At 41.5% G+C, this 13,892-nt stretch overlaps 1 protein-coding gene across 1 annotated transcript in view; it reads left to right on the top strand.

Annotated features, from left to right (window-relative positions):
* Positions 1-13,646, top strand: part of kcnab1a (potassium voltage-gated channel subfamily A regulatory beta subunit 1a) — a 108,933-nt gene extending 95,287 nt beyond the window's left edge. The window contains exons 9-14 of the mRNA XM_080772897.1: positions 6,508-6,563; positions 10,012-10,132; positions 10,887-10,981; positions 11,658-11,778; positions 12,335-12,423; positions 12,528-13,646. Coding sequence (XP_080629023.1) covers positions 6,508-6,563; positions 10,012-10,132; positions 10,887-10,981; positions 11,658-11,778; positions 12,335-12,423; positions 12,528-12,617 — 572 coding nt within the window. The 3' untranslated portion in view covers positions 12,618-13,646. The remainder of the gene's footprint in view (positions 1-6,507; positions 6,564-10,011; positions 10,133-10,886; positions 10,982-11,657; positions 11,779-12,334; positions 12,424-12,527) is intronic.
* Positions 13,647-13,892: the final 246 nt, after the last annotated feature.

Below are 13,892 nucleotides of genomic sequence, written 5' to 3'. Positions count from 1 at the left end.
TGTGAAAAAAAATCTTTTGACAAACTTTGCATTACGGTTTCCAGGAAACTGCATTAACTGGGTGAACTCTTACTACTAATACTTAATTTCAATTTAACTTATACGACCTTTTCCGCTCATATTTATGTCCAGCACTACACTATTAGCTGATGACACTACTGTGTATATAGCTGTACTTCGTGAGCAGCATAAATAGAGGAGGCCTACTAAATATTCATCACTGGATCAACAAACTTGTTTACCAGGAAAACTAAAATGATGATGCTTGGACCTAGGAAAAGGTGGCTTGTATTGCAAATACTGTATATGGGTCTATGGGTTTGAAGTAATTTACTTATGTACAAATATTGTTTATTTATGTTTGTATCTATTAAAGTCTATTAAGTTAAAGATAAAGTTTAACTGAAGTTAAAGAATATCTTTAACTAAAGTTAAAGCATAAGGTCACGAATACAAGCGGACGAAATTATTTTTCTTCAACGGGTGGCTGGCATCTCCCTTAGAGATAGGGTGAGAAGTTCAGTCACACGAGAGAGACTCAGAGTAGAGTCGCTGCTTCTTCGATCTGCAAGCTCACAATGTTCGGCAAAGAACTTGATGTAGAGCATAAAAAGGACTGGACCGGGTACAGACCTCTGGGAGATCTAGGCCAACAAAATATATGGTTTAAGACAAGTGGCTAAAAGCACAGTGAAGTGAGAGGAGAGACGGATCGGGAAGGCAAAAGAATGAGAGGAAAGAGGATGAAAACAGACGATCTACAGGCTGACGCATTGAGAGCTTGTAAGTTTGCCTATTTTCGGTTATTATTTTTTAAAGCATTTGTAGGTCAAAGTCAAACTAGAAATATGTTCAGAAGCATTTTCCATAAAAAACTGTCTCAAATGTTGACATTTCTTTTTTTTTTTTTTTAATACTGTTTTTATTAGGCATTTTTGAAAGACAATTTCAGATTTAGACAATGATAATAAGTAATTCAGTTAAATAAAAATGAAAAAAATAACAGGCAATGTAAATGTTCCACATACAGTATAATAAAAAAAGACATAAGTGTAAAACAAAAAAAACAGTTAAACAATGACAAGTGTGAACAGACAAACAAAACAGACAACAGGACAGACACTCTTGCTCTCAAACTACCAACATGTTGTGAATTAAGTAAATTAGACATTCTTTTTTAAATAATAAAAAATAAAATAAAGAAAAAAACACTCAGTTCCTTTTCTTTCAGTTCCTTTTCTTTCTTTCCAATTTTCTATTGTGCTATCTATTGTGTAGGAGGGGTTAGCGTGCACCTATTAAAATATTCAATGAAGGGTTGCCATGTCTGGTAGAACCTATCTTCACTCCCTCTCAATTCAAATTTAATCTTTTCCAATTGTAAGTAATGCATAACATCCTTCATAAGTGAAGTGTGAGTTGGAACCTGTGCTTGTTTCCAATTCAACAGTATCAGTCTGCGAGCCAGTAGAGTCACATATTTTACCATGTTATATTGGAAAGTAGACAGTTTGACCCCGGGCCCTGTGACTCCCATAATTGCTGTTAGTGGATCCGGGTCAAAAGGTTTTTCAACAATGTCTGACAGTGATTTAAATATATTTTGCCAATATGATCTTAGTTTTGTGCAATGCCAGAACATATGAGCTAGAGTGGCCGGCGACTGGCCACATCTGTCGCAGGCTGGATTCACATTTGGATACATTCTGTTGAGTTTTTCCTTTGACAAATGTAATCTGTGTAATATTTTAAACTGTATAAGACCGTGCCTGGCACATACTGAAGAAGAGTGCACAAACTTTTGAGATGTAGACCATTGCTCGTCAGTGATAGATATTCCTAAGTCGTTTTCCCAAGCAGTTTTTAAATACTCCAAGGAGGCATTATTATCTAAACATGAGAGAGAGTTATAAATAATAGAAACACCTCCTTTGAGCAATGGGTCAGGTAGAAATATAGATTCCATTGATGAGTTGGGAGGTATGTTTGGAAATGAATCAGTGTGTTGTGTTAAAAAATGTCGTATCTGTAGAAATCTAAAGAAATGTGATTGGGGTAAATTGAATTTGCGTCGTATTTGTTCAAAGGTCGGAAATAACCCATCAATATAAAGATCTTTGAAGGAGTGAATACCATTTCTATGCCACACTTTAAATAATGAGTCAGAGAGGGACGGTAAAAAAGCATGGTTAGCGACCAGTGGTGCGCGCACAGAGCCCGGGTGCCAACCGAAATGCTTTCGTATTGAGAGCCAAATTTTGAGAGAATGCGAGACTATGGAATCCTTTGGCAACTTAGTATATCTTGAGGCCACTGGGGAAAAGATTAAAGCTGACAACGATGTTGGGGGACAACATTGACCTTCAATAAATGCCCATGTAGGCAATTGATCTTGGAGCCAAAATGAGAGTGCACGTAAATTACACGCCCAGTAATAGAGTTTGAAGTTAGGTAATGCCATTCCGCCATCTGATTTAGGCCTCTGCAAAAAATCCTTCTTTATTCGGGGGTGTTTCTTATCCCAAATGAACTTGGAGATAATTTTATCCAGATTCTTAAAAAAAGTGTTGTTAACAAAAATTGGAATACATTGGAATAGAAACAGATATTTAGGGAGGACATTCATTTTAATTATATTAATTCGGCCGGCAAGTGAGATAGGAAGGTTCGACCATTTCGTTAAGTCTTGTTCAGTCCGTTCAAAAAGTTTTGTATGGTTTTGCTTGAGCAAGTCGTTAAGTGCTTTGGTTACTATGATTCCTAAATATCGAAAGCTGGTTGTAACATTAAATGGGTGGGAGCCAAAAGTTTGATTGCCTTGTGTATTGATAGGAAATAAAACGCTTTTGGAAACGTTGACTTTATACCCCGAAACCCTGCCAAAACTCTTTAAGGTGGACATAATACTAGGAATAGATGTGGAAGGTTTGGATATGTATAATAATAAATCGTCAGCGTAAAGTGAGACTTTATGCTCTCTATCTCCTCTGAAGATACCAGTGTAGGTGTCTGAAGCACGCAATGCAATTGCAAGCGGCTCAATAGATAAGGCAAAGAGCAGTGGTGAGAGAGGGCAGCCTTGTCTGGTCGAGCGATTCAAAGGGAAGTTTTCAGACCTGTATCCGTTTGTATGTACAGAAGCTAATGGAGAAGCATAAAGTAGTTTAACCCAGGAAGTGAAGGTTGGACCAAACCCAAATTTTGACAGGGTTGAGAGGAGGAAGTCCCACTCTACCCTATCAAAGGCCTTCTCGGCGTCAAGAGATAACAGTATCTCCGTATCTTGGGGGGTGCTACTGGGAGAATATATAATGTCGAATAGGCGTCTAAGATTAAAAAATAGATGTCTATCTTTTATAAACCCCGTTTGATCAGTATGTATCACAGTTGGGAGCACTTTTTCCAAGCGCGTAGCCACAACTTTTGCTAGAATTTTAGCATCAACATTCAAAAGACTCAGAGGCCTGTATGAACCTGGATTAAGCGGGTCTTTATCCTTTTTAAGTAGAACAGAGATGCTAGCTTGGTAGAAAGTTGGTGGGAGGTGGCCGGCGTTGAGAGATTCATTAAACACTTTAAGTAAAAGGGGAGATATGAGTTCAGTAAATGTCTTGTAAAATTCAGAGGTATAGCCATCGGGTCCTGGGGCTTTTGAGCACTGCATTTGTGAGATTGCCTGATGTATTTCATCTAAGGTAATAGCTCTTTCAAGTTGAACCTTATGTTGTTGACTAATGGAAGGTATGTTTAAATTTTCTGAAAAAGTATCAATCAAATTAGAATCTCCTAGTGATTCCGAAGTATACAAATCTGAATAAAAGCGTTTAAATACATCATTAATTTCCTGCTGATTAATAGTAGTTTGACCAGTGTTTGTATGGATCTCTGTAATTAATCTAGAAGCAGCTGATTCCCTAATTTGAAGTGCAAGTATTTTGCCCGCCTTATCCCCATGTTCATAAAACCTATGGCGTGACCGTGTCATCAAATTAGTTGTCTCATTTGTGGATAGGAGATTGAATTCGGCTTGAGTCGAAACCCTTTCTCTGTATAATTCAGGAGAAGGAGATTCTGCATACTGTAGGTCTACTTCAAGTAATCGATCAGTCAGAGCTTTGCCTTGTTCCTTACGTAGACGGGAGATTAAAGCCTGTCGTGAAATAAGCTGCCCCCGTATATACGCTTTAAGTGCTTCCCATAGTGTACTTCTTGATACATCGGGTGTGTCGTTTGTAGAGAGATAGAACTGTATTTGGGTTTTAATATCATCCACACACGCTTGCCTAGTTATTAGTGTGTTATCAAATCTCCAAGTCCTGGCCATATGTCTGTTCTGAAATGCTAATTTGAGGACTAGGGGACTATGATCGGATATTACAATTGCTTCATACTCACAGTGTCTTATTGAGGGAAGAAGTTTTGAATCTATAAGGAAGTAATCTAATCTTGTGAAAGTGTGATGTACAGAAGAAAAAAACGAATATTTACGTTGAGCCGGATTTAAGAATCTCCATGGATCTGATAATTTAAATGTGTCCATGAATGTATTCACTATTTTAGCTGATTTAGTCAGAGTATAGGGTCTATGTGAAGATCTATCAAGCGTAGGATGAAGAATAAAATTCAGATCTCCACCTAAGATCAATTGGTGAGTGTCAAGGTCAGGCAAAGTAGCCAAAAAAGAAGATATGAATCGTTCATCGTCATGGTTAGGGGCGTAGATATTAGCCAGAACAATAGGACAATTATAAAGCTTTCCAGTAACTATAATATATCTGCCGTGTAGGTCTTGGATAGTTTTATTTAGTATAAAAGGAATGTTCTTGTTTATAAGTATTGCTGTGCCCCTGGATTTGAAATTGAAATGGGAGTGAAATATTTGGCCTACCCAATTTCTTCGTAGGCGGTTATGATCCTGATTCCGTAAGTGAGTCTCCTGTAAAAAAGCAATTTCTGTCCCCAGTTTCTTTAAATGAGCCAATACATTGCCACGTTTCACCGCTCCATTCAGACCTCTACAGTTCCAAGTAGTGTATTGAACCAAGCTTTCCCCTCTTACAATATTAGAATTTGGAATAGAATTAGCCATTGTATAAATCAGGAATTAATATAAAAAAAGGACTGAGTGTAAATGTCGACATCAATCTGAATTCGGCATAGAAGTGCAAGAGAACAAAAACAAAAACAGAGAAACACAAAAACACATTAAAACAACAAACGGGAGAAACCCCAAAACCCTCCATGCCTGCTCTCAAATAGCAGTCACAGAAGAAAAAGCCTAAGCTAACCAGCTTTCTATGTCTAAGACACAAGCAGCTATAGTGAAAATAGAGAAACAAAAAAAAAAAACTACAATGGGAAGACCTTAGCTAACCGTCCATTGTTATGTATTAAATAAAATGAAAAGATACAATCTTATTTTGAACCAAAACAACCAGATGATCATTACTCTCACTCACATACACACACAAACACACACACACACACACACACATCCCCGCATAAACATATCCCTGCACTTATATACATGTATTAATATATAAATACAATTTAACGTTCAAATAAAGAGGGGTATACAAACAAAGACAGACACAAAAAACACACAATCCACATTCAAACAGACAGACACAAACCACAGTCGGTGCAACTTAGTTCACAAAAACCAAGGAAAAAACAAACCAATTTGTATATATATGCATACACACATACGCATGAACACATACTTTCACAAGAAAATAAATGAAAAAATGAAAAATCCCTCATCCTAATTATAAAGTAACAACTTTTCCCACTTTTGTTTGCTCAAAAGTATTTTTTAGCAAATTATATCTTTTAAAACCATAATGTTGGCAATAAAATGAATCTAAAGAGGAATGTAAAGAACTCAAGGCAACCTCCTCATATCCAAAACGGCAGAAGTGGAGGCGAATCTCACTCACATAACCATGGTTACGTTCGTAACCTAACGTCACTCCCTCCCCTCCCTCACTACATTACAAACGACGTCCTTTTTGTCCCTCGAGGCGCACCGTAGGTTGCTAGCGTCATAGTACACAAAATGGCGGCCTCCATGGGGGCTACATGACAACAACAGCAATAGCAAGGATGCTAGCACTTGTACTAAACAAGATAACAAATGCACCGCAGGTCGCGAACGCGGTGCTACAGTGGACAAAAATAAATAAAAAAGAAATGGCGGCCTCCATGGTGACTCCATAATAGCATCATTAGCAAAGCTGCTATAAACTGACACTAGTAATGTAAACTATAACCCCGTCTATTAGACTGATAATACGACTGATCAAATACAATAACCATAAAAAAAATATAAAATAAAAAATAAATTCAATAGATAAACAAGGTAGAATTATTACGGTGTTTATGTGCATTCCAAGCATTAAAGGGATAAAGTTAGTCTTAGTAGTAGCTTTCGCCAGATCCTTTTCACACAAACATTACCTTCTTTTTAAAGATGAGCGTGAATTTGTCATTGTTGTATCCATGTAGTAATGATAGTGGAGGGTGCGAGGGGAGAAAGCAAGTCTGTGATCATTGTTCAGGGTGTATGTCCCGGCCAGCTAGTCTTCTGCAGCATCCTCATCGGCTGTAACAGTCGGTGCTGCCGCGGATGCTATTTTCTTTTGATAGAATTCTTCGGCTGCTTCAGGAGAGTTGAGAGAGTACCGGATCCCGTCCAATGTTATTGTGAATCTGGCCGGGTGATATAGACTGTAATCTAGGCCCGGGAGACGGCGTTTAGCTTCGCGCAACTTGGTCTTAATCGGGCCATACGTTGCGCGAAGTTTTGTAATCACTTGGGGCACGTCTGGATGAATAAACACTGGAGAGCCGTTGTAGCGTAGGCTGCCTTGTTTTCTGGACAGCTGCAGGATCTTTTCCTTGTCAGAGAAATAGTGCAGACGTAGTATCATGATGCGAGGTCTATCCTTCTTATCATTTGACTTTGCCCCTAGTCTGTGACAGCGGTCAATAACGATGGGGTTCTGGAAGTTCTCAGCACCGAGCACCGTAGGGAAGAAGGTGGCTGCGAACCCAACCGGGTCACCAGCTTCAGAATTTTCAGCTATGTTAAATAAAATTAGGTTCTGTCTACGGCTTCTGCATTCTAAATCTAAACATTTCTCCTGTAAGACTTTGTTCTCCTTTGCCATCGAGCCCATTGAATGTTCCAGTACAGCAACACGGTCCATAGTATCACTCAGAGATCTCCCCATGTCTGACTGCTCCGAAGCTAACTCTGTGTGCTTGGAAGACAGCGAGGTGAGGTCTTGTGCTATTTCCGAGCGAATGGAGGCATATTCTGCTTTTGCCTCTTCACGGAGTGCTGTGATATCGTTTTTGATTTCTTGCCGTATGGTTGCTATTTCAGTTTTTATCTCACGGAGCCCTGCCTCCCGAGACGATTGCAGCTCCGCTCTCAGCATGGCGAGGGAGAGAGGTTGCTTGTCGGGGTCCATTGCGCCGGGAGGGTCTGTCTCGGTTGTAGTTTTAGGAAGCTGCGATTTAGTTGACCTCAGTTCCATATACTTATTTGTACTTTAACTAGTTGCACGTGTAGTTTGACATAAAAGTGGCAGTTTTGGTCAAAACAAACTTGAATAAATGATAAAACTTAGACGGAGCACTTAATCATGCGACTACTCCATCTGGGCGGAAGCGGAAGTCATGTTGACATTTCTTTTAAGGTTAGGTCAACTGGTTGGCAGTATGTAGAACCTTAGAAACAACATGACTAAAACACCATGATGTTTCACAGATTTTATTCTGCTTGAATCCATGGGAAAGAACAAAGAGTAAGTGAATGCTCTGGGGAGGATTGTTGGAAATAAAGACCCAGCTTATAGAAGTGAAGGATTCCAGAGGGATGGTATAGTATCCTCCAGTACTGTTCCTGCCATCTCTTTCAGTATGTATGCAGTAGGCCTACTCATCTCTTTAACTAACTGGTTCTCAAAGTCCAGTCTGGGCATCCCAGAGGTCCTTGAGGGGGGTTCCAGGGGCGCCCCATCAAAATAAGGAACAGTTTCAATTAAGCCTTATTTGGTTTTTTTGACAAATCTTCTCTTGTCTCTGGCACAAAATATTTTAGTCGGTTCTGAGACATAATGATGTGTGTGTGTGTGTGTGTGTGTGTGTGTGTGTGTGTGTGTGTGTGTGTGTGTGTGTGTGTGTGTGTGTGTGTGTGTGTGTGTGTGTGTGTGTGTGTGCGTGTGCGTGTGCGTGTGCGTGTGCGTGTGTGCGTGAGAGAGTATGCATGCAATCCGTGCATGCATCTATTCCCTATGCTTTGACTTTTTCTCCAAGACATTATGGAAATCTAGGTAATCCCATATATGTGTGAACTGGAATGCAAAGGCTTAACAGTGTTGTGATAGCGGATATTGATTTGATGAAGTAAGCTGCAGTTGGAGTTTATTTCACCTTGTGTCAAGTCTAAGTTGAAGTTAGCGTGCACTGTTCACCTTGTCTGCCCTTCTGTCTTTGTATCAGTGTATCTTGATTGATTCCCTGTTTATTATCCAAAAACTTCATCACCCTGTCCCTCTTGCTCTCCCGCCCACTGCACAAGGAAACAAAGAGCTCTTTGTAATATTGTCTCTTTCGGGTGGAAACGTCATAATTATGTCCAAAACTGTTACTTTCAGGATTCAAAAGTGGCAAAAGTAGCACATCTACAAGCTAGTTTTGAGCTTGTGACACTGTAGTGTATGAAGTAGGGCATTCATTTACAAAAGAAACACAACACGTTAGAATATGGGGATAAGAATAGATATAATTCTGCCCGATAGCATCGATATATACTGTATGTCACTCACAGTACGATTGGAAAACGAGTCAGATGCACTGACTCGTTGTGCACTCGGTTTCACCGTTGGAGTCTGAAGGTGACTTGAGCCACGAGAGGCACCGCCGAGTCTCCGGGCCGAATGTAAATCATTACCACTCCAAGCTAACAGCCAAGTGGTCCCTACTTCCTACCCCCGTTCATCCTACAAACACTATGGTTAGCCACTTAGCTTTAGCGCCTAGTAGTAGCTCCCATTTGGGGATTGTTTTCCGCTTTGCCACGCGATGGTGCTGCTCTCCGAAATGTTATTATTTATTATTATTATTATTTATGCTGCATTCACATGGAATCAGGCAAACGGCAAAACCTGCTGGACGGCACGGAACGGTAAAAAGTTTAAATATTTTAACATTGATGCCGTCTGCCGTTACCGTCGCCGGTTCTGGCTGCCGGGCTGCCGTGCCGTCCTGTTCCGTTTACCGTCTACCGCTTGCCTGATCCTATGTGAATGCAGCATTAGTATTGTTATTTCGCCGTCGTTGGCGTTTTGGGACTGAGAATGAGATGCCTTGGCATCCTCTAGTGATGATTACTAAGATCAAGGAAACAAGTGCGCCTTTTTCAATCTGACATGAAGAGAGAAGGTGGAATGAAACTAAGGGCGCGTTCGGAAGTAGTGCACTGAGCGCACTGTGCAGTGTGCAATGCAAACTACCGATAATAGGCGAGTGCGCTCCCGGTGCGCATTTCCGAACGCACCCTAATAGATCTTTGTAATATACACGTAGAGAGATGGTTAAATGATATAAATAGATCTTTGTGCATGCATCATGTGCAAGTGGTTAAAGGAAACAAAAGATGTCGTGAAAGTGGAGCCACGACCACAACAAAGGGATATAAAACCAAAACAAGATATTATAAGAATAAACCGAAGTGGAATTTATTCCGAGGTGGTTGCGCAAAATACATTTGTTTTAGGTTCCCCTTTGATGTAGAGTACTGTACCACTATAACCTCACTTTCATGGTCCATAATCTGTGTTTCTGCATAGCCACACCATGCTCATACTGTATGCTGTATGTTCTGGCTGACAGTTAGTTTATACTTTTTATACAAATTATTTCACAATGCATTGCACTCTTCACTTTAAAATAAGATACCGGTAAGTGAATTTCTCCCTCTCTGTCTCTCTCTCTCTGCAGGAGGCTTATTCCGTGGCCAGACAGTTTAACCTGGTCCCTCCAGTGTGTGAGCAGGCAGAGTATCATCTGTTCCAGAGGGAGAAGGTGGAGGTTCAGCTGCCCGAGCTGTACCACAAGATAGGCAAGTGTTCTTCACTGGGTGAACCCTTCACTTCTACTGCCAAACCATATCATTGTCAGTGGTGGAAAGAGTACTATTTTGTTTTTTACTTAAAAGTATCAACACTGCAATGTAGAAATACTCAGAATTTACTAAATGTACTTGAGTAAAAGTACTAAAGTCTTGGTATCAAAATGTACTTAAAGTAGGCTACCAAAAGTAGAAATACTCATTGTACAATATGTCCCATTTCACAAGTGTTCAAAGGAATAAAGTAAGTAAAGAAATTTAAGATTAAATAAGTGTAAAGACCACTTATGATCTGACCTGGCCCAGCTGATCTCCATTTCCTTAAATCAGTCTCTTATGACATCAGGTAGCCCAGGAACCTTGTCTGATCAAACAAGTCCACCAGCAGGGAATTTGACCATGACACAATTACATCACTTCTGAATTCAATCTTGACCACTTGAACCCTAGCATTCCTGTTTTGGCCAAAAATAGACGACTGACAAGTTCACAACGTGTGGCGGGGAAAAGAGCGCGAGTTGTAGGCAACTCATGTCAAGTTTACTACATTCATATTGCAACATCCCCTTGCCATTTTTAGTTTGAGACCATAACAATGTGGTGATGCAAGATACACAGTACAGTAGCAGTTAAAAATATAATCTAGTACATATTGATATTAGTTACAAAAAAACCTCTTGTTCTCCTGAATATCTCCAACACAGTCAAACCACCTGAGAGTTAACACTTTTCTCCATGGTGACAGGGGTAGGGGCGATGACGTGGTCTCCACTGGCATGTGGCATCATCACAGGGAAGTACGAGAACGGTATCCCAGAAACCTCCAGGGCCTCCATGAAGGTAAAATATTATATAAAATAATAATTATTATTATTTTGAGGGGCGCTAGCTTTGTATGTTTGTGTGTATGAGCCGTGTTTGTTTGTAGAATGTGATGATTTGATTGGTTGAGCACGGAATGTATGATGATGTATGACGATCTAGTATGATGATAAGAACGCCCCTCACTGTGAGTGTGATTTTTTTTGGGGGGGGACAATTGACTAATGGTGGTTAATCTAACCATTTGTAACTCTGTCTAATGGTTGTACATTCTCAGAATTAAATTGACACTGGGAAGTTTTCTATCGTAGCCTATCAAGTCATGTCTAAATTTATAAAGAACTCATACAATCTAGGCTACTTTAATCTACCAAAGTGCAGACTAGGACGTAGCTAAACCACACAGAGAAACCATAGATAGGCATAAACAGCAAGAGACACAGCTCAAAGGCACAGATAAACAAGTAAACTACTGTTGACAGTTAAGGTGACTTTACACTTTACAGTTTCCACCCCCCCCCCCCCCCCCCCCAACTAACTCACTGGCTCCTTCGCTGTACATCTCTATACCCACTTCTCCCTTTCTGTTTCTTTCCCCCTCCCCTCTCTCCCTCTCTCTCCCCCTCCCCCCTCCCTCCCCCCCCCCCCCCCCCCCCCCCCTCCCTTCCCTGCTCCCTCTCTTCTCGCTGGGCAGTCGTACCAGTGGCTGAAGGATAAGATAGTAAGTGATGATGGCAGGAAACAGCAGGCCAAGCTGAAGGAGCTGGGTCACATTGCAGAGAAGCTGGGCTGCACCCTGCCTCAGCTGGCTGTGGGTAAGATGCATAGGGCTGTAGACAAAGTAGAGGGCGGACACCCGTCACTCTGACTGTACCTTTTTGCTCAATTTGCACACTCAAGAGTTACAGTCTTCCCACCCTGGTAGTGTTTCAATTACTGCTCTTTAATTCTATCTGTCTTGTGCATTTCTTGCTCAAATCTACATTTCTACTTTATTAGTAGTATTAGTTGTACTGTATAATATAAAGTCATTGGGCATTTGGGCAAACACAAATGCCCTTTAAGAATAGAAATATCAAATAAAGGTCAAAGAGAAATAAGTGGTCACTATTTCTGCCAAAGATGACAGCAGTGCACCACCTGGTGGTTGCTGTTTGAATGGCCATTATTGAAATCACTTCACATGCTTCCACAGCTTTCATTATCACATGCTGTCTTTCAGTGGGGAATTGTAGTTCTGTCATATAATTATGCTAATTATACAAGCACATTTAATTCAGCTGAACTGTAATGAGTTTAGTTCAGACTCAATAAAGCCTTGTAGCTTATTGTTTGTATGAATAAAACATGATCTCTCTGTGTCTCTCTCAGCATGGTGTCTGAGGAATGAAGGAGTGAGCTCAGTGTTGTTGGGCACATCCAACCCTGAACAGCTCACTGAGAATCTAGGGGCTATACAGGTGTGGACGCACGCACGCAAACACACTCAGACAACACTAATTACCTCTGTTGTATTCTGCTGCCTGACATTTCTCCTAATTTCCCTCCCTCCCTCTGCTCCCAGGTCCTTCCTAAGATGACGTCTCATGTGGCATCAGACATTGACCACATACTAGGCAACAGGCCATACAGTAAGAAGGATTACCGCACCTAGACCACTGGGGTGGACTAACAAAGGACACACATTGTCCTGATGGCCTGGTGTCCTGTCCTACCTATCTAGTACTTACCCATCGTACCACCACCGTGGGTCCACTGTCTCAATGCTCCTGTCCATGGTTTTCTCCTTGGGCCGCTGTCTGTTTAAGACTATAGCCCTGTTTAACTAAGCTGCACCTAACCGAATTATCTGCAGTTCAGCACAGACAAGAAAAGCCTAACCTATAGCCTTCCACAGCCTAACCTGAGTTTAGTCGAAGCCAGTCCAGTTCATCTTACCTAACCAGTGTCTCAGCCCAAATCAGCTCAGCTATACCCTGTCCTGCCCTGTCCTGTCCTGTCCTGTCCTGTCCTGTCCTGTCCTGTCCTGTCCTGTCCTCCTGTCCTGTCTACCTCAGCTATACCCTGTCCTGTCCTGTCCTGTCCTGTCCTGTCCTCCTGTCCTGTCTAGCTCAGCTATACCCTGTCCTGCCCTGCCCTCCTGTCCTGTCCTGTCCTGTCCTGTCCTGTCCTGTCCTGTCCTGTCCTGTCCTGTCCTGTCCTGTCCTGTCCTGTCCTGTCCTGTCCTGTCCTGTCCTGTCCTGTCCTGTCCTGTCCTGTCCTCCTGTCCTGTCTAGCTCAGCTATACCCTGTCTGCCCTGCCCTGCCCTCCTGTCCTGTCCTGTCCTGTCCTGTCCTCCTGTCCTGTCTAGCTCAGCTATACCTCTGTCCTGCCCTGTCCTGTCCTGTCCTGTCCTGTCCTGTCCTGTCCTGTCCTGTCCTGTCCTGTCCTGTCCTCCTGTCCTGTCTAGCTCAGCTATACCCTGTCCTGCCCTGCCCTCCTGTCCTGTCCAGCTCAGCCTGTAGCCTAAACCTGCTCATCTGAGCTCAGAGCAGCTTCCTAGATCCAAGTTACTGTTCTATGCTGAGTTCAACTCTGTTCAGGCCAGGGGCCCTGTTTATAAACAGTTAATCAATTAATTAATTATTATTTGTATCTGCCACAGCGAGGACTGATATTGAAACCACTAGCTCCAGGTGTTTGCCGCTGGCATTATGGACCTGCAGAACAGGAGAGATCCAGTTAGGATCCCTCCTGTTCTGCAGGTCCTTAATTGCTGAAAGTGTCCTTTCAGATAATTTCTGAACTGGTTGTAGTGATGCTTGGCTATTTGCAGGCAAATCAAATACAGCATTATGGCCATTATTATGCACCAGAATCATTTAATATACTAAGTTCAGTAAGTTCCAATATTTCTCAGTGGAAAAGAAAATGCCTGCTATATTATAA

Source organism: Protomyctophum bolini (assembly GCF_963924005.1).
Source record: "Protomyctophum bolini genome assembly, chromosome: 9".
Taxonomy (NCBI): Eukaryota; Metazoa; Chordata; class Actinopteri; order Myctophiformes; family Myctophidae; genus Protomyctophum; species Protomyctophum bolini.
Note: the sequence above shows the minus strand (reverse complement) of the source record. Positions and strands in the feature narration are given on the sequence as shown.